This window comes from Cervus elaphus, chromosome 19 (assembly GCF_910594005.1).
Source record: "Cervus elaphus chromosome 19, mCerEla1.1, whole genome shotgun sequence".
Classification (NCBI taxonomy): domain Eukaryota; kingdom Metazoa; phylum Chordata; class Mammalia; order Artiodactyla; family Cervidae; genus Cervus; species Cervus elaphus.
Genome location: NC_057833.1, coordinates 90,368,914 through 90,394,032, shown reverse-complemented (window position 1 = coordinate 90,394,032; position 25,119 = coordinate 90,368,914). Strand labels below are relative to the sequence as shown.

At 43.3% G+C, this 25,119-nt stretch overlaps 1 protein-coding gene across 8 annotated transcripts in view; it reads left to right on the top strand.

Annotated features, from left to right (window-relative positions):
• TFDP2 (transcription factor Dp-2) overlaps positions 1-24,821 on the top strand; it is a 192,385-nt gene extending 167,564 nt beyond the window's left edge. For 6 of the 8 annotated variants that reach the window (XM_043873631.1, XM_043873634.1, XM_043873638.1 and 3 more), the window contains 6 exons: positions 2,610-2,756; positions 5,476-5,544; positions 9,841-9,992; positions 14,373-14,539; positions 18,304-18,409; positions 18,624-24,821. In XM_043873631.1, coding sequence (XP_043729566.1) covers positions 2,610-2,756; positions 5,476-5,544; positions 9,841-9,992; positions 14,373-14,539; positions 18,304-18,409; positions 18,624-18,807 — 825 coding nt within the window. In that variant the 3' untranslated portion in view covers positions 18,808-24,821. The remainder of the gene's footprint in view (positions 1-2,609; positions 2,757-5,475; positions 5,545-9,840; positions 9,993-14,372; positions 14,540-18,303; positions 18,410-18,623) is intronic. The other 2 variants (XM_043873632.1, XM_043873630.1) reach the window with 1 other exon arrangement.
• The last annotated feature ends 298 nt before the right edge of the window (positions 24,822-25,119 follow it).

Below are 25,119 nucleotides of genomic sequence, written 5' to 3'. Positions count from 1 at the left end.
TAATAACCACGCCCCCATCCCCACTCCTGAATATAAGCAAGGATTTTTCTTTCTGTTGATTCACTACTTTGTTTTTCTCATGATTTGGAAGCTCTGTGGTCTGTAGTTCTTTAGAGTTATTTTTATTATAACTTCAGTATTTTATAATTTCAGTAATTTTAGTATTTCATTTCTTGAGTTATCACCTATGGACTATGATTGATTATGGAGGAAAAAATAAATCCATATGCCTGTTGTATTCCCATCTCCCATCTTTCCCCTCTACCACAGGATTCAGTTGAATATATTAGTGCCCGTTGTTAAAAGAAAATTATAGTTGTTTTTATGACTTTGAATATATTGTGCTAAAATTATTGCATAGTTGATCTGTTTTGAATAGTTCATCTGCTTTGAATTCATATTCCTTCCAGTATCAAAGAAGAGGAAATCGGGTACTTCCCTGGTGGTCCAGTGGCTAAGACTCCTCGCTTCCAATGCAGGGGGGCCCTGGTTCAATCCCTGGTCAGGGAACTAGATCTCGCATGCCCCAACTCAGAGTTCGCATGCTGCGACTAAAGATCCCACAAGCCGCAATGAATAGTTCCCTCGTTTTGCAACCAAGACCCAGCGCAGTCAAAAAGTACTTTCAAAAAACAAAAGCACAAACTATTTCTAAAAAAAGAAGAGGAAATCAGCAGACTTGCTGTTGCCTCCTCCTAACATCTGTTGTTATTTTGTCATTGTTTCTACAGTATTGGGATTTCTAATATTTACATTCAGTTCTATAACTTAAAATCTCCCTTTTATTTAAGTTTACTTCTATATTTAAGTAGATTTCATTGTTGTCCACCATCTTTTATTATCATGGCATTTGATTGGTTGGATTCAGTTCTTACGAACTGCCTGTCCACCAAAAGATAAGGGGCTTTCCCACAGTGTAAGTTAACATACTTTCTGTTATTATAAAGTCTTGCTACCAAAAAAAAATCAGCTGAACGACACAGTGTGCCTAGTGATTTATATGATTACATTTTGGTGCAGGTTCACCATTTTCATTTTTTGCAGATCAGCACTAGTGCGTGGACCACATTTTGAGAAGCACTGCTAACTAGAACTTAAAGGATGCATCCTTGACTTTTCAAAGTCTGACATCCTCAGAGACACTACAGGATCTTAGCCCACTTTAACTCCATTACCCCTTTCTTCTATATATACTATTCAGTTCAGTTCAGTCGCTCAGTCATGTCCAACTCTTGGCGACCCCATGAACTGCAGCACGCCAGGCCTCCCTGTCCATCACCAACTCCCGGAGTTCACCCAAACCCATGTCCATTGAGTTGGTGATACCATCCAACCATCTCATCCTCTGCCGTCCCCTTCTCCTGCCCTCAATCTTTCCCAGCATCAGGGTCTTTTCAGATGAGTCAGCTCTTCGCATCAGGTGGCCAAAGTATTGGAGTTTCAGCTTCAGTCCTTCCAATGACTATTCAGGACTGATCTCCTTTAGGATGGACTGGTTGGATCTCCTTGCAGTCCAAGGGACTCTCAAGAGTCTTCTCCAACACCACAGTTCAAAAGCATCAATTCTTCGGTGCTCAGCTTTCTTTATAGTCCAACTCTCACATCCATACATGACTACTGGAAAAACCATAGCCTTGATTAGACGGACCTTTGTTGATAAAGTAATGTCTCTGCTTTTCAATATGTTGTCTAGGTTGGTCATAACTTTCCTTCCAAGGAGTAAGCGTCTTTTAATTTCATGGCTGCAATCACCATCCACAGTGATTTTGGAACCCAGAAATATAAAATCAGCCACTGTTTCCCCACCTATTTGCCATGAAGTGATAGGACTAGATGCCATGATCTTAGTTTTCTGAATGTTGAGCTTTAAGCCAACTTTTTCACTCTCTTTCACTTTCATCAAGAGGCTCTTTAGTTCTTCTTCACTTTCTGCCATAATGGTGGTGTCATTTGCATATCTGAGGGTATTGATCTTTCTCCTGGCAATCTTGAGTCCAGCTTGTGGTTCATCCAGCCCAGCGTTTCTCCTGATGTACTCTGCATATAAGTTAAATAAGCAGGGTGACAGTATACAGCCTTAACATACTCCTTTTCCTATTTGGAACCAGTCTGTTGTTCCATGTCCAGTTCTAACTGTTGCTTCCTGACCTGCATACAGATTTCTCAAGAGGCAGGTCAGGTGGTCTGGTATTACTGTCCTGTATATTAGTTCTTTTTATTTCTAGACTCCCCAAAACATTATACTTTATACAGTATTAATTGAGATTTACCTTTTGAGTTGGTCTTCATGTCATCCTACATCATCTCCAAGTTCCTATCTTAGATTCTTTTCCTTTTACTTAGAAGAGGCTCTTTCACATCATTTAATTTAAGATCTATTAGGAACATAATCCTTATTTTTAAGATTGTTTTATGCTTTAGATTTCTTGAAAGTATCTTTATTTAATCTTTACTTTTTTTTGTTGTTACTTTTAAAGGATACTTTCACTGGGTGAAGAATTCTTTCAGAACTTTGAAGATATTTATGAAAGTATTATTAAATATTTTAATACCTTGTGATTATATCATGACCTTTAAAGTTTATCACTCAATAAACATATTTCTTTTAGCAGGCTTATGATCAGAAGAACATTAGGCGAAGAGTTTATGATGCTTTAAATGTGCTGATGGCAATGAACATAATTTCAAAGGAAAAAAAAGAAATCAAGTGGATTGGCCTGCCTACCAATTCTGCTCAGGAATGTCAAAACCTGGAGGTAAGTGAAGAAAATCTGTTTACAGATAGTACTTTGCTTTATTTTACATCATAGATGTTTTAATTTGGAAATACAGTCACATAGTATTAAATATTCATAGCTATTTATTCATTCATAGTATGCCTTTTTTCTTTAAAGTCTCTCCTAGGTAGAATTTCAGAACTGGAAGGAGATTTTGAGAGGTCTAGTCTGACTGATGTCCTGATGAAACATGAAATGAAATGACTTGATTTTTTTTTTTTCTCTTTTTTTTGGCGAACGTCTTTGTTTTATTCTAATTTAATTTTGAGTACTCTACTAATAAATTTTCACTGACTTGTGTACTAGAAATGATCTTATTTGATGAAATACTTGCTGTATAGATCTGAAAGAATGGATTCAAGTTGGCTGTCTATTTCTTGTGTTTGAACTTTTACCTTCAACTCTAGAATTAGTGGCAGGAGAATGGTATGGAATTTCCTTTAAATCTTCTTCAGAATGGGTAGAATGTGCAGCTTACAAGAATTTGGGGTGATGTGTGCAAAAAGCATGTTTTATTCTTTGAACTTCAATCATTATACAAAATCTTTCCTAAATAAGCATGTGCCCTGACATATTATTTGTAAGTTGATTTGACATGATTTTACTGTCATAACCAAAAGGCAGCTTTAGATGTGACTATTGTTGATTTCATGTTTTTCTTAGTCCCTTTTTCCCCCTGGCAAATCAAAAAATTTTGGTATTAATATTCTTGTGGATGGAGGGAGAAAACCTGGCAGTCATCAGAAGTTATAAAATAATGTCATTCATGTGCTGTAATGGAAATGTCCTTTTTTTCTCCTCCCGATAGAGAAATATTTGAGGGTTATTTTAATTACCAGTAATATTAAGCCAGTATCAAAGCCTAAGTAAGCAAAAATCTCTTAACATCTCCCATGTGCTTAAATGAAAGATTATATGAGATTCTGATCCCAAGCAGCTTTCATTCTAATTGAGGAGAGCAGAAATGTAAAAGGACTTACCAAAATTGTGATGACTCCTATGAAAGAAGTGTGTACAGATTCTCTGGAAAAGGGGTATAAGGGAGGAAGTGGGGGTGCTTTACCAAGAGAAAAAAAAATCCTTGTGCTCAGTCATGAGGGAGGAGTTTGCCAAGTGGTTTAGGGCAGGGAGGCAGGGACATTGCCCGGACTGAGGCAGGTTGAGGAAGGCTTGCCCACAGCTGGTTGTGGCCAGAGTACAGGTGAAAGAGAGGGTAGGTTCCTGGGTGTTAAGTAGTTGGGACCTGATCCTATAGACAGTAGGAGCTACTGGAAAATTATAAAGAAGAGAGCTGAGGTCGTGTAATCGAAAGGGTCAGTCTGCCAGTGGGTTGGAAGCCGGACTGACAGGAAGATTAGGAGGGAAAGTGAGGGGGTGGGTCGGAGAGGGGCTGAATTCTGGCCATGACAGTGAGGCTGGAGAAGTGTTTTAGAGGCAGAATCAATACCACTTAGCCTGGTTGGATGCAAGGCATGAGGTGGGAGCTGCTCTGTCGGAAAACCCCAGTAGCATCTTTTCTCATGTGAAAGAGCACACGGATCTTACAGTGGATCTTAAATGTCTCGGGGTTCAAGTGGTTGTGATCAGAGGAATCATGAGAGACTCCTGGTGGGGACTAGATGGGGAGCAAGTAAGAAAGATGCTGTTGGAGTAGACAAGAAAGATGATATTAGATGTCACTGGCTTTTGCCCAAAAACCCAGTGAGGAACTCATCTACAGGGATATTCCAGACCTTAATCTGTGTAGTTGTGAGGTTGAGGAAAACAGTAGTTGGTTGAAGCTAGGAAATTTGTCCCATAACCATGTCTCTTACTGCAGGTAGGAACTGCGTACTGAATATAGGAGCCCTGTATTAGCAGCCGTGCCTGTTTAAGAGAGGAGATTAAACTGCTCTAGGGACTGTCTTCCCTGGTGGACCAGTGGTTAGGACTCCGTGCCCTTAGTGCAGAGAGTGTGAGTTTGATCCCTGGTCAGGGAATTAAAATCCCACAAATCACACTAAAAAAAGCAGTTAAACGGAGATCTTAAATGAGATCTTATCTCATTCTGGGAGGTTAATAGAGCAAAGCAATTAATAATGGGATTTCTGTAACCAGGTGGCTTTGATTCAAATCCTGGTTCTTGCCATCCACCAGCGGTGTGACCTTGGACAGGTTCTTCACCCTCTGTGCCTCCATTTCCTTACTGCAAAGAGGATAACAGCCGTACTTATGTCTAGGGTTTTGTGAACACAAATTAAGAGACCGTGTGTCTAGCACTCAGGTGATCGCTGACACGTAGAATAGGTATTCACCAAGTGTTAGCTGTGACTCTGATTGGAAACCCCATGGACGGAGAAGCCTGGTAGACTACAGTCCATGGGGTCTCAAAGGGTCAGACACGACTGAGTGACTTCACTTTCACTTTTTCAAGTGTTACCTGTGACTCTGATTGGTGCTTGTGAAATAGAGCTGGTCCCACAGATCAGGTGTTCGTTAGGCGGATGGATGTCATTTGATGGCTATTGCTACAATTCTGCTGCCTTGCCTGCTTGCTTACCTGACCCCGGAAGGTGGAATCTACCTTTACTGGTGTCAATAGTTAAATAGGTTGCCTATCTTTAAGGAAAATTCTTGATGTCTCAGAACTAGGAGCTTAAAAGTGAGCAGCATTTTCTACTCTACATGCTCATGCTATTTTGTAACCTGTGTTTTAAAGATAGAGAAGCAGAGGCGGATAGAACGGATAAAGCAGAAGCGGGCCCAGCTTCAAGAACTTCTCCTGCAGGTAAAGAAGCTGAGATGTGTTCATTACCTTCTCTGCCTGTGTTCTGCTTCTCCCCTGACTTGTTCTGAGTCTGTGTTTTCTACTTTGGGTGCCTTCAAATACCTGGTGGGGCTGCACTAGCTCATCGTCCACAAGGCCCGAGCTCATGACTCTCCACACGATCTGCCTTTAAGATGGTCCATCTCAGGGAAGTTTGGGGGAGAATGGATACATGTATGTGTATGGCTGAGTCACTTTTCTGTCCACCTGAAACTATCACAACATTGTTAATCAGTTGTACTTCAATATAAAATAAAAAGTTAATTAAGAAGATGGTCCCATCTCACTATCATCTGGGGTCTCTTGGCAGCTCTAATGTGGAACATATTACTCAACAGTTTATTTTTGACTTTTATTCCTACTCTGAGCAGAAATTATTTTAGCCCTTATTTGGAATATGAAGGAGTAAGGCTAATTAAATTTTAGGTGTTTTGAGTAAAAACGGGCTTCCCTGGTGGTTCAAATGGTAAAGAATCTACCTGCAATGCAGGAGACCCTGGATTGGGAAGATGCCCTGGAGAAGGGAATGACTACCCACTTTAGTAAAATAATCGGATCCACCTGTAATGTTAATACTTATTATCTGTGGATGACGTTATGACATATTCAGCTTTGTAGCAATACCAAAACTTAAAATGCATTTCCATTTAGGAAAATTAAATTTTATAGTGTAATGGAGATCCCTGTATTTATACTTTTTAAAATAATTGTCTAGAATTTGGGTAATTTAAAAAATAGAGGCTTTGTAGAAAATCATGCAGGGTAAAATCACAGGGTAGATGGGCTTTTTTTTTTTAACCTACTTTTGGTCATTTCAGTTGGTGGAGAAATTTACTTTGAGCAGTACAGCAAGACATTTTCAAACCAATCAGAAAAACTTCTTAAAATGAGCCAGCAAGTCTTTATACTTTTGTTTTTAATCAGCAAAATGTCTTTATATGAAGAGCTTTCAGCCAATCATAAAACCCATTTTGATTTGAGCAACCATAGGTCCTGTTTCATTGTTGATATAGTCCACTTTTCAGAAATAAAGGGAGCAATAAGTTACCAAATAATTGTAACAGTTTTTTTGTGTTTTTTTCCCTCCCTAAAAATACTCACTTTCTCTCATGAACAGAATAGGTTAAGTATTCCTACATATTCCAGATTTTTGGTTTTCCTTTCTTGATCCTTATTTTTTGTTTGTTTTTTCGTCTTCGAGTACACATCAGAGAGGCAGCCTGTTAGCTGTGTGTGGTCTGGAAGGGCAGGGTGGGAGGAAGCCAGCAGGGACCGGAGCAGCCGCAGGTGGAGCAGAGCCCCAGCACAGAGAGCCCCGGGGTGACGCTCCGTCCTCGTTAGGCACCTCTCTTTTTCTTGCTCTTCCATGTCTGTGTCCCATACTGACCCCTCTGGGACCTCCCTGAGGAGCCCCTCCAGAGCCGGCCTCATGTATTTTTCATACTGGATTTCCAAAGTAGGTTGTATGAAGAGAGCACTCTGTAACTTTAAAAAACAAAACCTTCAAAGCTGACCGTTTATTCTTGTGCTCCTCGCTGGTCAGCTCTGCTTCCTGAGACACCTTCGCCCCCACCCCCGGCAGCGTCCCTGGCTGCCTCTCTGTCATCCGTCGTCTTGTCTCGGCAGCATCTGCAGTTTCCCTCCCAACTCACAGTCCCCAAAACCCTGTGCTTGGCCCTTGTTACATTTCCCCAGAGCTCTCATGGAACATCTGGGGGCTCCATTTTTGGCATGTTATTATGAAAACCTGTTTATCAGCGTGTCTGTAATTATCTGTTAATCAGAAAGACTTGTGCTGGGCCAGATCGCCCTCATGTATGTGGGCTTTCCTATCCCTAGACGACCAGCACAAAGAATGGACCAGAGGACTTCTTTGGCGGTCCAGTGCCTAAGACTTCAGGCTTCCACTGCAGGGGGTGTGGGTTCCATCTTCAATCCCTGGTCAGGGAACTGAGATCCCACATGCCTCTAGGTATGGCCAAAAAAAAAAAAGGTGACCTGGAATATTTTTCCGCTTTCTACAATGAACATTGCGTTGTTGTTTTTTTAAGTCCTAAATTTCTTTTTCTCTTCTGTCTCAAACCAAATACTTGCAGGAGATTTCAACGCAGGTGCAACCTAGCTGTCAACATTTATAAAAGCAGGTCTCTCTGAACTGTGAAACGAAACACAAAATATAACTGGAAACAACTACTGCTAGTCTCCTGGTAGACATACAGCTTATTTCCTCCTAGTGTTTCCTTTTTCTTTCTTTCAGCAAATTACGAAGTTGTCACAGAAAGTACATTAAGCAAGTCGTCCCTGAACACCAATAATTTACCTCTCTGTGGCTAAGCAAGCTTAATTTTTTAACTAGTGAGTGTCACAACTACTGACATCACATGATCCAGGTCACTTTTACTCACATGCTACCTCTTCTCTTGGTCATGTAGGACAGGAATGGTATGAGTAGATTCTACCCACAGATGATCCAGATGTCCTGCTTTTATCTATATCATTGTCCCTTCCAGCCCTTAAACTTTTCCAGAGCTACTAATGCAGAGTAAAATGAATGTCTGAATATACCTACAGCTGTTTAGCCTCTGAAATAAATGTTAATAAGCCTGGAAGAGAACAAAAGGCTAAATATAAATCAAATGGCAACAAATAAGGAAATCAGTTTAAAACAAATGGGGTGATTTTTCTTTTTACTATCAAAATAACATTGTATGTATAGTCACAGCTTTTTTCCCAAGAACAATCTTTGATGCTATCAAATGTGCACAGTATAGAACAGTGAATCATAAATATGTAAGAACTTTTACTTACCACTGTTTGTATTTCTCCCTCTACCGAGGCCCTCCGTTGGCACTAAGACCGCAGAGCTAGGCCAGGTATGGGCTGTCTCCAGGATGTGTTTTCTGGAAGAGTAAGATAGCCAGGTGGAAGTATTCGAACATAACTCTTTTTCTGAGTTTTATAGTTTCAGCGTATTTTTCCTCAATATTAAATGAGCTAAGCATTGAATATATTTGCCTTAGTTCATTAGCAGAAGAAAATAACAAATTAGTAAGTATGACTCAAGTAATATTTGGTAATGAATGGTGTTGACAGTGATGGTTTTAGACACACTGTCAAGGCTGGAATAAATTGGTGTCCCTTCTGTTTTGTGCATTTTAAAGGAGTAACTGTTTACTTTTCAGGGAGCTAGCACCCAACCGTTTTAAGACAACATAAATTTTAATCAAACTTCAGTTAAGGCCCAGGACCTAAAATAAACACTGCTAGGATAAAGTTGCTAAAACATAGAAAATAACTGAAATCCATCACTACTGGGTGACCAGAGGGAACAAGCTGATGGAAGGGATGAAAGGCTCTGACTTTAGGAGCTCTTTTAACCCGTATCTGTTCCGCAAGCAGATGAAAGACTTCACTGTGTAAGGTCTTTCTACCTGTGGAATTCTGCGATACATTTGCCTTATTATTTAAAAGGCAGGGTGGCAGGGTCACTTTCTTTGACTTTTGAGTAATGGTTATAGCTTAAAGGTAGTAGCAAGATTCAGTGTCAAGATTCAGGCCTTGATATACCTTATAAATCAGTGCTAAGCCTCAGGTTCCTCTCCTGAAAGATGTCAGCTGGGGAGGGGCTTGGACCAGATTCCAAACTGTGCCCTGTAGATGCTTAGAAGTTCTGTGAAGGAGCCCAAAGGGTGAATGAGGGCTGAGCTGGCAAGGCTCAGGACTCAGCCTCTGTGCAGCCAACCAGAGCAAGGATGTGCTCATCTGTTTTATAAACAGTGGGTGTCCCAGAAGATTTCACTTGAAGAAAGGGTTCTGTGGCTTTGTATAGTTTGTATGTTTCTGGGCTGGATGATCTAAGAGATGTATTTAACCCTCAACCCTCAGGAGTCTGTTAGTTAAATGGAAAACAAGTCCACTTTTGCTGTATCACTCAGGCTGAGAAGAGTTGCAGGTAGCACTCTCTCTCAGATTTGTAAGACCCTATTTCTATGGATGATAGAAACTGTGGGCCCCATTATTTTTATTAGGATATGTTAGATACCATTTAAATAAATATTTTTTGCCCTTGAAATGTAGTTCTTGAGTTAGATCATTCTAATGTTTTTTTCTTAGATGTTTAATTTTAATTAACTCATAGGTGGAAGGTCTCTTTAAATTCTCTAATTTTAAACTATATTTTAGATGTACTTAATTCATTTAGTTCCACCTCACTTATCCACATTAAATGTCTGTGTATGTTTTTGTTGATCCTTACAGCAAATCGCTTTCAAAAACCTGGTACAAAGAAATCGGCAAAATGAACAGCAGAACCAGGGCCCTCCAGCTCTAAACTCCACCATTCAGTTGCCATTTATAATCATCAACACAAGCAGAAAAACAGTCATAGACTGCAGCATCTCCAGTGACAAGTAAGTGGAGAACCAGTGGCAGTGGGCAGGACCAGCCTTCTGTTTAACGTAATTCCTATCATTTGTAATATTACCTGAGTCCTCCAAAGCTGACTCCCTTGGGCCTCATGAAACAACTCTTCAGACAAGAGTCCTGTCATCTTCTAGTGCTTGCCTCCTTCTTCACTCTCCACATCCCCGTCTTAGGCCGGCGCTGCGCTGCTTGTGCAGAGGACACAGCAGTGCCCAGGCTAGAGCGTGCGTGTATGCACACATAGGCTAGAGCGTGCGTGTATGCACACATAGGCTAGAGCGTGCGTGTATGCACACATAGGCTAGAACGTGCGTGTATGCACACATAGGCTAGAGCGTGCGTGTATGCACACATAGGCTAGAGCGTGCGTGTATGCACACATAGGCTAGAGCGTGCGTGTATGCACACATAGGCTAGAACGTGCGTGTATGCACACATAGGCTAGAGCGTGCGTGTATGCACACATAGGCTAGAGCGTGCGTGTATGCACACATAGGCTAGAGCGTGCGTGTATGCACACATAGATGAGATGAGTGGGCAAGTCACTGCAGTGAAGTAGAGCATCGGGAGCGTCTGGGGCATGGTCGGTTCACCAGGTTCACTATGCATTCTCACGTTTATGGTGGAGATAGTTGAGATTGGCACGTGGCACTAAAGCAATTCTTTTCTTTTTTGCTATATCATAGTTGAGCGTGCTTCTGTTTATAATGAATGGACACAGAAGTACTAGATGAAAAAAAGGTACTAGATGGTGTTCTCTGCTTGCTTGCTTTCTTATTATCTTGAAGTACTAACTTGAAGTTTGTACCTTTTAACCACCTTTATCATTTCACTCACCACTCCCCCCGACCCCCACCCCACCCTACCTCTGGCAACCTTCAGTCTATTCTCTGCGTCTGTGAGTGGGGTTTTTGAGATCCATATATAAGGTCTGTCATCTGTGTTGTTGCAGATGGCAGGACTTCCTCCTTTTATGATCTGTTGTCCATTGTCGTCTTTTATGGTCTGTTGTCTTAAGTACATCATGGTTTTTAATCCACTCGTCTGATGATAAAAACAGGTTTTTTCCACCCCTCAGCTATTGCGAGTCATGCTGCGGTCAGTGAAGACGGGAGTGCAGACGTCTTTTCAGGATGGTTATTTGATTTCCTTCAGATACATATACCCAGAAGTGGGATTGCTGGATTATATGATAGTTTTATTTTTTAATTTTTGAGAAGCCTCCATACTGTTTTCCAGTGGGTGCACCAGTTTACATTCACACCAACATGTTTTTCATTTTAACTAAGATTGATGGTAACATCAATATATTACTATTAGCACAGTAAGAAATAGCAGTTTTCAAAATACAGAGTTTATTTATAATTTATTTTATCCTTCATGAAAACAGTAGTGCTCTTCAGGCTGTGAATCAGTATCGAGGTAGTTGAGGGCATAGGATGCAGAGTGAGATAGAAGGAAATACGGACGGTGGCTCCCCCAAGCAGCTGCTCTAAAGCTTTGTCTGAAGAACAAATGGGGATGATACCAGGGCTCTGTCATTTCTTTAAATAAGGCAATGCCTCTAAAAGATCTGACCCCTGGAAAGTGCTTTATAAATATTAGCTGCTATTCCAAGGAGTCAGTATGTAACTTGTCATCCAAATTGGGATACATCTGAGACCAAAAGAGGGCTCAGTAGTCACATCACTGCAGAGGCACAGCCCAGGACTGTCCCAGGGGCCAGAACCTCTGGGCTCCTTGGAGCTACCGCATTGCCGTGGGGTTTACCCTCCCTGGTTTTTCTCTCTTTTTCTTGGCAGTACTGCTTCCCTATCTTGACTGTGTACAGAGATCATCAGGTGTGGTGAGGTCGCTCAGTCATGTCCAACTCTTTGCAACCCCATGAACTGTAGCCTACCAGGCTCCTCAGTCCATGGGATTTTCCAGGCAAGAACACTGGAGTGGGTTGCCATTTCCTTCTCCAGGGGATCTTCCTGACCAAGGAATCGAAACCAGGTCTCCCACATTGTAGGCAGACACTTTACTGTCTGAGCTGCCAGGGAAGCAAATAAAAAGGCACCAAAAAAAGAAGAGAAACAAAAAAAAAAAAAAAGAGAGAAACAACAGGGATTTCTAAAGTATTTGATAATTAACTTGCTGGTTTACAGAAGTCATAAAGGACTAGCACGGGGGCAGTAAATGTTATAGATATGTATGTTAGTATTCACACACTTTAAAGTCTGGACAGAAACCTGTGTCTACAAGGACGTGTCACATACTCCCATAAATCCGAGACTGGTTAATGTATTTTTGGGAAAAAGAAACTGTTAGATTTCTAGTTACTCTGTCTGGTTAGCCTCTTGTTTGGTAGGACATTACTAAAACTCTCTACTTTGGTTAGTCTTTGAAGTTTTAAAGAGTAGCAGCAAAGTCTGGGGACCAGTGGCCTAGGAGGATTAAGGATCCTCTTCCTTCTCAGGTGATTATTAACTCCTGTCCTTTCCTCGCCCTCCCCCAACTGGTGTAAAGGAGGCTCCGAGCTGCTTACAGGGGCTTGATATTCAAGGTGGGGTGCAAGTATGGCATTTTGCTTTAAATGAAAAATTTTGCTCTGATCTAAGATCTCAGAATTTCATGACAGTGTAAGCCCACCACTGTCCCAGCACATTCACCTACCCTCTGTCCCCGAGGCTCCTGGCGACATTGCTCCAAGCCTAGCCTGGGAGCCAGGAGGACCATTTCTTCTTACAGTGGCCTCTTTATTGAAAGCCTTTACCAGGCAGCTGGGCATCCTGATTTGGCACTTTTCAGAAACATTTGGAAATGTGCTATGTGTTATATGTGACACTTTTTTCTTGACTGTATGTTTGATTGGGGGATCTTTACTCCTGAGACCCTGAAGACAGGGTTTGGGGTTTGGTTAGTTTGTAAAAAGCCTTCCATTTTTTGCTCATCTAAAGTGTGATATGGCTGACACTTGACTCATGAAAATGATGTAAGCATCCAAAATGCTTTTTCCTCAACCCTAGTAGGCCAACTCATGGTAGGAAAGTTAGGTTCTAAATTGGAAAGGCTTTCTTTGTGTCTGTTTTTTTTTTCTCCCGATGACTTCTTTGCTTGATTTACTTACTTTTATTGACATACACTTAACATACAATATTGTATTCGTTTCAGGTATACAGCATAGTGATTTGACATTTGCATCCATTACAGACTGATCACCATGATAAGTCTAGTAACCATCTGTCCCTGTACAAACTTATTACAATATTATTGGCCATATTCTTTATGTTGTATGTATCCCCAGGGCTTACTTTATAATTCAAGGTTTGTACTTTTTAATCCCCTTCACCTGTTTCTCCTACTGCCTTCAGCCTCTCCCCTCTGGCAACTGCTCATTTGTTCTCTATGAGTCTATTTTTATCTGTTTTGGCTTTTTAGATTCCACATATAAATGAGATTATGTGATATTTGTCTTTCAGTCTGGTTTATTTCATTTAGCATAATGCCCTCTAGATCTATATATATCATTGCAAATGGCAAGTTTTTTTTTATGGCTGAGTAGTACTATCCCTGTGTGTGGTGTGTGTGTGTATACATACTACATCTTTATTCATTCACCTATTGATGCACACTAAAGTTGCTTCCATTATCATGGCTATTGTAAATAATACTTCAGTGAACGCTGAGTGTAACCTTTTCAAATTAGTGTTTTTGTTTTCTTTGGGTAAATACTTGGAATTGCTGGATAATATGGTAGTTCTATTTTTAATTTTTTCGAGGAAGCCTCCAAACTGTTTCCCATAGTGGTTGCATCTGTTTACATTCCCAGCCAAAGTGTAGGAGAGTTGCCTTTTCTTAACATCCTTGCCAGTGTTTGTTATTTGTTGTCTTTTTGGTGATAGCCATTCTGACAGGTGTGAGATGATACTTCACTGTGGTTTTGATTTGTATTTCCCACATGATTAGTGATGTTGAGCAGTTTTTCATGTGTCTCGTGGCCATCTGTACATCTGTTTTGGAAAAAAGTCTACTTGGAAAGTCTTCTTAATATTTTACCTTTTATGACAAAGCTACAGACAACTTTGAAAAATAATGGATTTAGACCAAAATTCCTGTCTCCAGTTTGCCACAGCTTAATGAGGGCTGGAATGTAGGACTCGTGTTGTCCGTCACAGGAAAGTTATTTTAATCGGGAAAACGGTTTATTTGAGATGTCATTCTTCTGAACCCAGCAGAATGACTCACTGCCCTAAACGGTAACAATCTCTAGTACTGTAGCTGAGCTTAGGTCCTCACGCTTCCATTGAATATACAGAGTACAACACTCTTCAGACCTGCCTGACACCACAGAAACCCCTCACTAACTCTGTTTCCTGATACAGGTTTGAATATCTTTTTAATTTTGACAACACCTTTGAGATTCATGATGACATAGAAGTGCTGAAGCGAATGGGGATGTCCTTTGGCCTGGAGTCAGGCAAATGCTCCCTGGAGGATCTGAAACTTGCTAAATCACTGGTGCCAAAGGCTTTGGAAGGCTATATCACAGGTATGTTAACTAATGCTGTCAATGTGGCACTTGATTAAATGTCAGACCCTAACTTGCCAAAACCTCTCTCATAGAAAATTAGCGCCTGCTATCTGCCCCCTGTCAATTCTGTTCCCTTACCCTGAAATGTAACCTCTCTCTTGAATTTCTTATGTATCACCGCTTTTCTTTAGAGATGCAAACACAAAAAAATACAGTGAGCTGGAAACAATTTATTATTTAGTTTTGTCTAATTCTCACCTTTATAGAAATGGAACCAAAGTGATATATTCTTTGGTGATTTGACTGTTTTCACTCAACATCATGTTCTTTAGATTTATCCACATGATTTCATGTAGCTGTAATTGATGCATTTTTACTGCTGCCTAGAATTCCAGCGTGTGGATGAAGCACAGTTTATTTGTTCGTTTTACTGCTGATAAACCTTTAGTTTTGTTTCCCATCTCTTGATATTTTAACAGTGCTACTTTGAACATTCCCATTACTGTATCTCGGTGACTGTGTGCATGTGTCTACGAGTGAGATTGCTGGGTCCAGGGCAGGTCCATCTTCATCGTTACTAGATGATGCCATGGCTTTCCAACTTGATTTTGACATGGTATACTCTACCCCCAGAGTGGAAGTGTTTTGTCTTCCAAAACAGGTGGCACCTTCCAAAACAGGCAGGTGGATGTGAACTCATATCATTATTTTTTAAATTGAGATTTAATTCCCATACTATATGATACACCACTTTAAAGTGTACAGTTCAGTGATTTTTAGCATATTCACAAGGTTTTGTAGTCATCACCATTATCTAATTATGATTTTATCACCCCAGAAATTCCGCATGTGTTTAGCATTCGCTCCCACCCACCACCCCCGACCCCCACCATTCTGGACCTTTCATGTAAATAGAATCTTAGACTAATGTAGTCTTGGCGACTGACTTGTTTAGCATAATGTTTTCAAAATTCATCCGTGAATCAGTACTTCATCCCATTTTGTGGATAGTACCACATTTTCTTTATCTGTTCATTAGTTCACATATTGGATTGTTTTCACTTTTTGGCTATTATGCTGCTGTTAAACATTGTGCATGCTTCCGTGTGAACATAAGTTTTTGCTGCTGTTGGGTGTATACCAAGCAGTGGAATTGCTGGGTCATGTGGTAACTATATTTAGCATTCTGAAAGTGCCAAACTATTTCCCAAAGCAGTTGTAGCATTTTACAATCCTACCAGCAATGTATGAGGGTTCTGATTTCTCCATATCCTTCTCAACACTTGTTATTGTTCATCTTATTTTATTACCACCACACTAGTGAAAGTGAAATGGTATTTCACTGTGGTTTCGATTTGCATTTCCCCAGTGACTGCTGATGGTGAGCATCTTCTCATATGCTAATTGACTATTTGTGAATCTTCCTTGAAGAAATGTCTATTCAGATCCTTTGACCATTTTAAAACTGGGTTGTCTTTTCATTATAAGAGTATACTTGAAAACAGAAACACTTTGTCTTGCATGTCCTAAAATTCAAATTTTCAATAATTAAGAAATCTTCTTTATGATCATAGTTCCTAAAATTATGGTATATTCTGTACATATAATTTGGGTGTATAGACACAAACGTTCTTCTACCTTTTTTGCCAGTTGCCTTCATTTATAAGTATTACGACCTACCATTTCATACCGTATCTTAAAGGCACTTTAATATTAGCTCTAAGGATTATTAAGCCAGATGTAAGCAGTTGCCACTGTTTTATGGTTTTAGCCACAACACAAGAACCTGGATTGAGATTTGGTTTTTATTGCATTTAGTACTTAAATTCACACCACACACTTCTGTCTGACCCCTCTTCTTGCTCCTCAGCCTCCCAGTCCCCTATTTGCACCCCCCGCCCCCCACCCTCCAATTCTCCCCTTGCTCCTTCCAGAGGAGGACCTGCTGTTTTCTTAGCAGCTCAGGGATCCTAGCCTTCCAGCAGGGTCTGCAAAAGGCTCTTACTGTGTAAGTCACCAGGACTTTATTTTAGCTCATTCTCAGTGAAAAGACTGCGGGCGATTAGGCGGGCTCTGTGGTTCTGATCTCTTGGTGGCCTCGTTTCCAGACTAGGATAGACTTTCTGGTTGGTGCAGAAGCGTGTGTCTCCAGTGTGCAGAGGGACAGGATGGCTCTTGAGGAGGGTTGTGAGAACTGTTGTGTGGGTCAGCTTTTCAGAGCCATTGTGAAAGGAAAATGTATTGTGTCAAGAGCTGTGTTCTGACAGAAGGTTTCCATACATACTAATTAATAATACTTAGCACAGGATTCTGGCTTGAACGTCATGTACCGACTTGTTCTTATTGTACCCATTTAAAGCCTGCTGTTCTTAGAATACCCCCCGCCTTGCAGCTGCTTTAGTTAGCGTGAAGAAAAGGCTCACAGGCCATGTTAAGATGAATGTGGTTGGTTAGTTTACTTTCTTCCTACATGGGAAGCCTCTCACTTGATCAGGTAGTGCTGGGAGGGCAGAGCCTCCAGTCCTAATACATGGTTTCTTTTCTTTTTTGCACAGTAATTACAAAACTATTTTGATTAATGTAATAACTCATTTTGGCAATTTACCTTTTTCTGAGCCTCTGCTTGGTCTCATCTTACAACTTAAGTCAAATAAGTTTTTCTCAAGAATTTCTGATATTTCTACCACCTGTGTTGTAAACTCACCTTTGAAATACACAATGCTCATTCATTAACATTTAGATTTTATTTGTCCCAGTCACTGCCTTCTCTCAGCTACCAGTCTAGATAAGGAGGCAAAGGTTAAATAAGTTACAAGGCCTCCCTGGTGGCCCAGTGGTAAAGAATCCATCTGCCAGTGCAAGAGACACAGGTTCCATCCCTGATCCGGAAAGATCCCACAAGCTAGGGAGCAGCTAAGCCTGTGTGCCCTTGAGCCTGTGCTCTGTGACAAGAGAAGCCACCACAGTGAGAAGCCTGTACACAGCAATTACAGAGCAGCCCCCACTTGCCACAACTAGAAAAAAGCCTGAGCAGCAGCGAAGACCCAGCACAGCCATCAATAAATAATAATAAAGTTACAGTAAGAACGAGTCAGGGCTGTGATAGGAGAAATACGGTAAATGCATAGAAAACAGGACTGCACAGATATATTTCCAGAATATTTTATGCAGACTGAAACAGCAGTGCCCTCATGAAAAATGTGACTGTGCATAGCCTTTTAAAATAAGGTTTAGTTCAAGTTTTAAAGCAAAGGATACCAGGAAAAAGAGTAAATCCTGATCAGTAATAGCACTGAGTTCACCAGGGGGCACTTGAAAACATGGTGGGGGTGTGGGGGGTTGAGCCAAGAATGTGTCTGTCCTTCTGACATAAGATATTCTGACTTGACTGCTTATCCACTCCTGCCCTGGTTGTTAACACCACAGTCAGAGGCTTTTGTGGTGCATCTAGCGGGTGTCCAGCAGCAGTAAAACCATCAATACATTCAGTGGGATGCCCTCTCAAGGGCTTCTGCAAGAAAAAAAGAATGACGAGTCTGCGGCTGGTCTAATTTGAATTCTTTCCAAGCTGTAGTCTGTCTCCCTGTATCCTCCCCGTTCCTCCACTCTTATGTTCTAGAAATTTCCTTTTTCCAAGCTGAAGAAACCTGGGTTCTCCCCAGGGCAAGAGACTGTAAGTTAGAACTGGCTGCTTGCCTCATTCATCTGTGCTTTCTTCAGGCCATAGCAAAAGCAGCCACAGGACTTACCAGGCCTCCATCTACTTTTGTTTTTTCCTGTAGACATCTCCACAGGACCGTCTTGGTTAAATCAGGGACTGCTTTTGAACTCTACCCAATCCGTTTCAAATTTAGACCTGACCACCGGTGCCGCCTTGTCCCAGTCAAGGTATGTATCTTCTCAGGGTTAGAGGGGCTAGCCTCCAAGCCTGCTCCTCACTGGAGGGGAGCCCCACGTGCCGCTATCAGCTGGGACTCCTGCGGATCCCGGCAGAGCTCACCTGTGACCATAACCTTTCCTGGGCTCTCGTCCTTTATGTTTTCCAAAGCTTAAAGCCTATACACCACATTAACGAGCCTGTGTGTTTCCGATTGTTTGCTAGTGTAAACCAAGGGTTGTGCCTGGATGCTGAAGTGGCCTTAGCAACGGGGCAGCTCCTTGCCCCAAACAGTCACCAGTCCAGCAGTGCGGCCTCTCACTGCTCTGAGTCCCGAGGTGAAACGCCCTGTTCATTCAACGATGAAGACGAGGAAGAGGACGAGGAGGACTCATCCTCCCCAGAATAAAGACAGGCGCAAACCCGCGTTTTGCTCTCTGATGCTCATGTGTGTTTTTAGTGTGAGCTCTTGTTTTTGAAACGACTGCTTCAGTCTTTGCCTTTGTTTGCACTGTGTGTTCAGTGAAAACTAGGGAAACACAATAAGCAAATTACCTGAAGGCTGAGATGGTTGAGAAGAAAGCTAACGTAGTGTGAATGAAACTCTAAACAACAGAGCAGTAGATCACATGGCAAACAAAGCCTGTTCTCTGAGGTGGCGGACGGGACCATCCCTGAGGAACGGGCAGCATGGATGCCACACATATCCCTTCCGTGCGGCGGGGCCATTGTGGCCCATGCATCCACCCACCCCCTCTTAGAACTGAGATGGCTACATGAACAGCCCCTAACGGTCTGGGTCTCTCGTCCCGTTCCCTGGCCTGGGCCGCCCTTTCCCGAGGCTGACTGACCACAAGAGGTTCCTGGTGGGAGGAGCTGTGCAGTGAGTGAGGGAGACCACGGGGCCCCAGGAGCACAGATCGAACCGCTGAACTAGTTGAAAGTCTAGTTGAGGTGCTTTATGCATCAGCTGCCTTAGACGGCTTCTAGAAAGGAGCGAGTGCGAATTCTGAAGTACTTAAGTGACATTTAGAATAATTTATAGTCCAACTGAAATTATCACTCTTAGCCAATGCATTGGTGCATAGAATTTTCTAGGGCTACTTCTGGAAGCCAAAATAGAATAGTATTTTCACGTGCATTAAATACTTTGCCAGCACTGCCTTTCGCCAGCATCCTAAATCCGGAGTGTTACAGAGCAGGAAATTGTCTCTGTGGTTTTAATCAGAGCTATGCGTTCCCTACAGCTTTTCCACTTAGCACAAGACAAAGAAACATATCCCTGTGACTGAACTGCTTGCTCACTGTCCCATGCAAATAATTGTATGATTTCACCCCGCGTGCAGTCTGTGAAAGTGAACTGCCATTACTTTTGTCTGAAGAGGAGTTCAAGAATACGAACAAGCAGTGTTTTCCTGTACATGTCACCTCCTCTGCATTCTCATGAATCAAAATGACCACACTGGGTTGATTCCTGGGTGAAACGCATTTCAAACTAACCTGATGGTTTCACAGAAACACCAGAAAATGGTGAGCACCCCAGGCGGCTGGGCGTGCAGTGGAGCAGGATGTAGACTCTCATGACAGCCAAAGACGCCACTGGGAAGCACACATGCTGGGTTCAGTCACTGCCCCTCTGAATATGGGTGTGGAGGCAGCTGCCACCGTGGCCAAACCCCAACTTAAGTGCACATTCAGGCCTTGGAAAGGAGCAAGTGACAGTGGAAAATTAACTCTAGGCCTTCGACTTGACTTCTTTGTATTTGTCCTTAAATTATGCATCTGGTGTCTGTGAGCTCAGCCCACCAATTCTTCTCTAAATCCCGCCGGGGGAGTATGCAGGCCAATGCCTGCAGTGACCAGAGGGGCAGGGCCTCACTATCCCAAACAGCTCGTACAGAAGAATGTAGAGCATTAAGTTCCTTTGAGATAAAACTCATTCTGTCGGGAATAAGCCATAGTGCAGAGTGTTGAGGCAGAGGCGGAGGCAGGTGCAGGATGACTCTGGTGCGTCCTGAGGCTGGGTGTGGAGGAGGTGGGTGGCCAGGGGCCTCCAGGGGACTTTCTGCCTGGGAAGGTCATCAGCTGCACAGTCAGGTAGAACCAGGTCTCCTCAGGCTGCCTCCACCTGTACCTACCCCAACCTTTCTCATCCCCGTGCTTGAAAGGGGCCTTGGAGAGCCACAGGGCCACAACTAGCTTTTCAGACCTGGAAATACTGTGCCACAGGCCCCAGACCCGCCCGTCCGCATTCATGACAGGTGCACTGGTGATGAGCGCGCCTCAGCCTCACCAGAGTGCGTGGGGAACCTCTCCCTTCTCTGTTCTGTCTGCTACAGATAAAACATGGGCTCAGGAGAAAAAGCAGCCAAGACCCTTAGCATTCATTCCCGGGGCCTCGTCACTGGCCACCCGCACCGGCACTGTGTGGGGTTTAGCAGAACCGGCCTCTGTTCCTCAGTGATGGCCCTGGGTTCCTGCTGAGGATGCTCAGTGGGGTCACACCGGGGTCACAGGACACGGCACAGGTGGAAGACTTAACCTGAGCAGAAACCCAGATGGAGATATTTAGGGAAGTTCTGTCATTCTTCTGCTTCTTCCCCATAGATTTATCTGGTTCTAAAGTCCAGATAGAATTTCACGAGAAATCAAACAGAAAAGGATGCTAGGAAATTGTGGTTACAACATCCAAGCTTCTTTATAGGAGCAGTACTTGGGCTTAGTTGTACACACGTGTATACACACACACACGGACACTCCTCCTAGAGAGTGCTGGTTACACTCTGCTCTGGGAGAAGTTCAAGAGGCCTTGTTCCCTCAAGGTCCAGTGTAGTTGGTAACCTTTGCTGTGCATAGTACCCCCCAGTCAGTGCATTCATGACCTGTTCCATATTCACGCAGGTGGCACCCAGCCTGCTGTATTTGGCCCTGATGTGGGAGGGTCCACGGCGCCCAGGCACCTGCCCACTCTTCCTGCCCTCCCCACTGTGCACCGTCACCTGCTTCATCTTCTCGTGATGACGGGATGATGGAAGCAGCTCCAGCAGGCGTTGACATAAACTGTGCCTTATGATCATGGAGGACCTCAGGAAGGGGCAGGAAGGGAGGTGCTAAGATGGTGATCCTTGCCTCCCAGCCATGCCCACCACCCTGCAAAAAACATTACAAGTGATGACCCATGTCTCAGAGAAGTGGTGGGGAGAAAACTAGCAGTTGCTGCCATTTCACCAGGATAAAGAGGATAACTCTCCCCGTTGGCAGAATTGACAGTGGTCCCCATTCTCTGCCCCACTTGAAAAATGATGCCTGGGTGAACCCCCAAACCCAGGAGCCACTGCAGGTAATTCAGAGACAGTCCACAAGGGAGTGGCTTGCTTTAGCCATGCAGACGTCACAAACTCAGCTGTTACAGAGACAGCAGAGTTTGGGTGTAACATGGGCCCTGGGAGGTGAGAGAGCAGAGTCAGGATGGGTGTCTGTGGGTCGGGGTCCGCAAAGGACCGCCTCAGCAGTTTCTACCAGAACCACACGCAGGAGAAGCCTGCTGAGCTTCATGGGCAAGTTGCTTCAAGAGCCAGCCCCCTCCCTGTGGGCACATCCGTGAGGTGGCCTTCAAGGCTGTGCTATCATGGGGTCCCTGAGGGGTGAGGGCTAGACAGTGAGTGAAGACTGAATCCTCCAGTAAGTGTTTGAGTGAGAACAGAACAGAAGACGTTCAGACTGATCGTGCTATGGAAAAAACGACAGGGTTGTGGCCGGGAGGACAGGCTACTATGGCTGGCAGTATCCGGGGGAAGTGGGGAGCTGAAAAGGTGATATTTGTTCTGCATCAGACCATTGAAAGACGTCTCTTCCAGGCCACTCTACCCCACAACGTGCACTTGGAATCTCTGCTAAATTCCAAAGGCCCCACTGTTCCCAGCTTTCAGTATATGGAGTCTGTTAGGGACTTTGTAAAAGAAAACCAAACTTAGCTACCAGCAGTAGCCATAAAACTAAGGGAACATTCTAACCCATGAAGTTCTCATTATGAGCTGTTACCTTCCAGCTGAACCTACACAAGAGAAAAGTGATTAGAAATGGAGGACTTTTCTAGGTGTTTTCTTCTAGTTTTACAAGCTGTTAGATACATAAAGATCTACTTTTTATATTAGATATATAAAAGAATCTTTTATCTTGCGTATGACTGGCTTTAGTGGCGCTAAAGACTACCTGAGGGCCATTTTCCCAAATTGGTTCCCCATTTCCAGGCACCCAAAGCAATAGCCCCCCAGCACTGACCATGTGTGCCAGGGCCCCGCTCCATGTTGCCGGAGTGACCCTCTAGACATGTGCCTCCCCACCCTCTGATCTACAGTCCATACAACGCTCAGTCCATTTGCTTAACTTCAGTTGAGCCAAACACTACTACCTAAAAGGAAAAAGTGATGTTAAGATTTTTACCTTTTTCTTAAAAAAAATTCAAGCTAAATGCCCATATAAATTACATTTCTCAGGAATCAGCCAAGATCTCAGAAAAGACAACCTTTAGGATCCCTTTTTCCCATGTACTTCTTCACTCCCATTCAGCCCTGGGAATCCCTGACAAGTACAGAAGCTTCGTTCGGCGGCAGCAGGTATCCACCGACTGTGCTGTTGAGACAGGAGAAAGCTTGTTCACTTAAGAAATATTTCTGTGCAGATGCTCTTTCAGACAAAATCTTGCGCCATTCTTATGAGGCCTAGGCTTTACACAAAGGCCCACGAGTTCCATGCTGTCTTGACCCCTTGCTCTTCCAGCAGACTTAACTTCAGTTCTTCCTGCTTGTAGCCACCTTAGAAGCCAGTGTAGCTGAAACGTAGGGGCAGAACTTCACTAAGGGGCCCCTTCACCAAGGGCCTCAGAGTGGGGGAGAATATCTCCTCCACCTACCGACTCAGGCATGTGAAACAAGCCCAAAGCTGACTGGCCCAATGCCCCCCAGCCTCCAGGGCCCACACTGCACCCAGAATCTCCCTCCTGGGCTACGTTGCCTCCTACACACTCAGCCCTCACCACAGTCCTCACGGAGGGCCTTTGGGTTAGCATCAGCCCTCTGTCACACTAACTGCTAAACAGCTAAGGAGCAGGAGTGGGACTTTGCTCATGAGGGCCCGGGGTGAGGCTATGGCGTCATCTCTGGGCCTTTCTCGGCTTGGAAGACCCAGGCTGAGCCAGTCAAACCTCGGAAGAAACCCATTCCTCCCTGGGCAGAGGCCTTCACGCAAATTGGAGGTCACCTGGCCCTTCTATTCCATGTTAGCTTGTTTCTCTCCATTTCTATCCCAGTATAACAAGGAAACGTCACCAGATTGTTTTGAGTTTTGAAACCCATTGATTTGTCGCTTCAGACTTACCGTTCTGTCACTTGTCTTGAGTCATCTTCAACATGATGAGCACTAACTGAACAGATGGCCCAGTGGTTCTGCTTGTTCACGACTGGGTCACAGATTTCTGTCATGCTACAAGTCTGTGGGAACCCAGATTCTTTTCTGCTAGCAGATTTCTCTGGGTGCATTGCAGTTCTATTCTTCCCAGTAGAGTCATGGTGGCTTCAACCGTTCAGTGTCCCAAAAAGGGGAACCACCAGCCGAGCCAGAGCTCAGAGGGGACCATGGTTCATGACTGTGGTTCCTCTAGGTGGCTGTATGCCCATCCCCGCCCTGACTGTTAGCCAGAATAGAAAGGCCACGAGCCCAAATCTCCAGCCAGTTCACCTTGTCATTTGGCAATGTTGTACTCTGATCATGTGCTGTTAGGTTTTATGTCCAGAAAATATAGTTCTGCTTCTCTTTGCATGAAGGAGTCATCATGGTGCCATAGGCTTCAAGCGTTTAAACAAGAGAAATAAGGGGAAAATGCAAACACCACATCTGACCTGCCTAATGTAGACTTTATTAGATTGAAGTACCTAACCTAATATGATGTATTATTTTGTAGCATCTCAGACTTTGTAAATAAATACCATTATTTTTATATGGAAATTTTATAGAAGAGCTATTTCTGTATACTTAATTATTCCTGGGTTTTCTGAAGTTGCATCCAATAGGTAATGGACAAGTCCTAATCTGTACTCCTGTAAGGATGGTTCAAGGACCACCCACACATGGGGGTGAATTGATGGGAGGAGTTTTTAAATTTTGCTTTCCTAGGGCCCACCCCAGATGCTCACTCAAAACCTCTGGGGGGAGGGGAGGGGCAGAGCCTGGGAAGCTGTAATTTTAATAAACTCTGAGTGGTTTTGGTGTCCATTCAAGTGTATCTTTGTCCATCCTGAGAGATTCAAAGAAGGAAAGAATAAGCTTTTGAAATGAGTTTAAGTTGTGCTTGAGGAAAAAAATGTATCAGACTGTTCTATGATTTGAATGAGATGTACTATAGAGAAAATAAATAATTTAAAATAATGGCAGTCTCATTTTTGGCGGGGGGGGGGGGGGGTAGTTAGTGGATCTTATGGTGCATGCACAGCCCTCGCTGAGTCCCTCCCCCAGATTTGCCTTCACAAGGGAGTTGCCTCACCCAGGGTTATACCACATGCAGCCAATGAGGGAGTACAGAAATCCAGCCTCCTTGGCCCAGTTGGGGTATCCAAAGGGCCACCTGCACTTCAGAATGCCTCATGGAATTGGTTGGTTCCCCCGGCAACTGTGTCATGGCTCAGCTCCCCTCTACCCCACCCTGCCCCCCTCGCTACGCACAGGT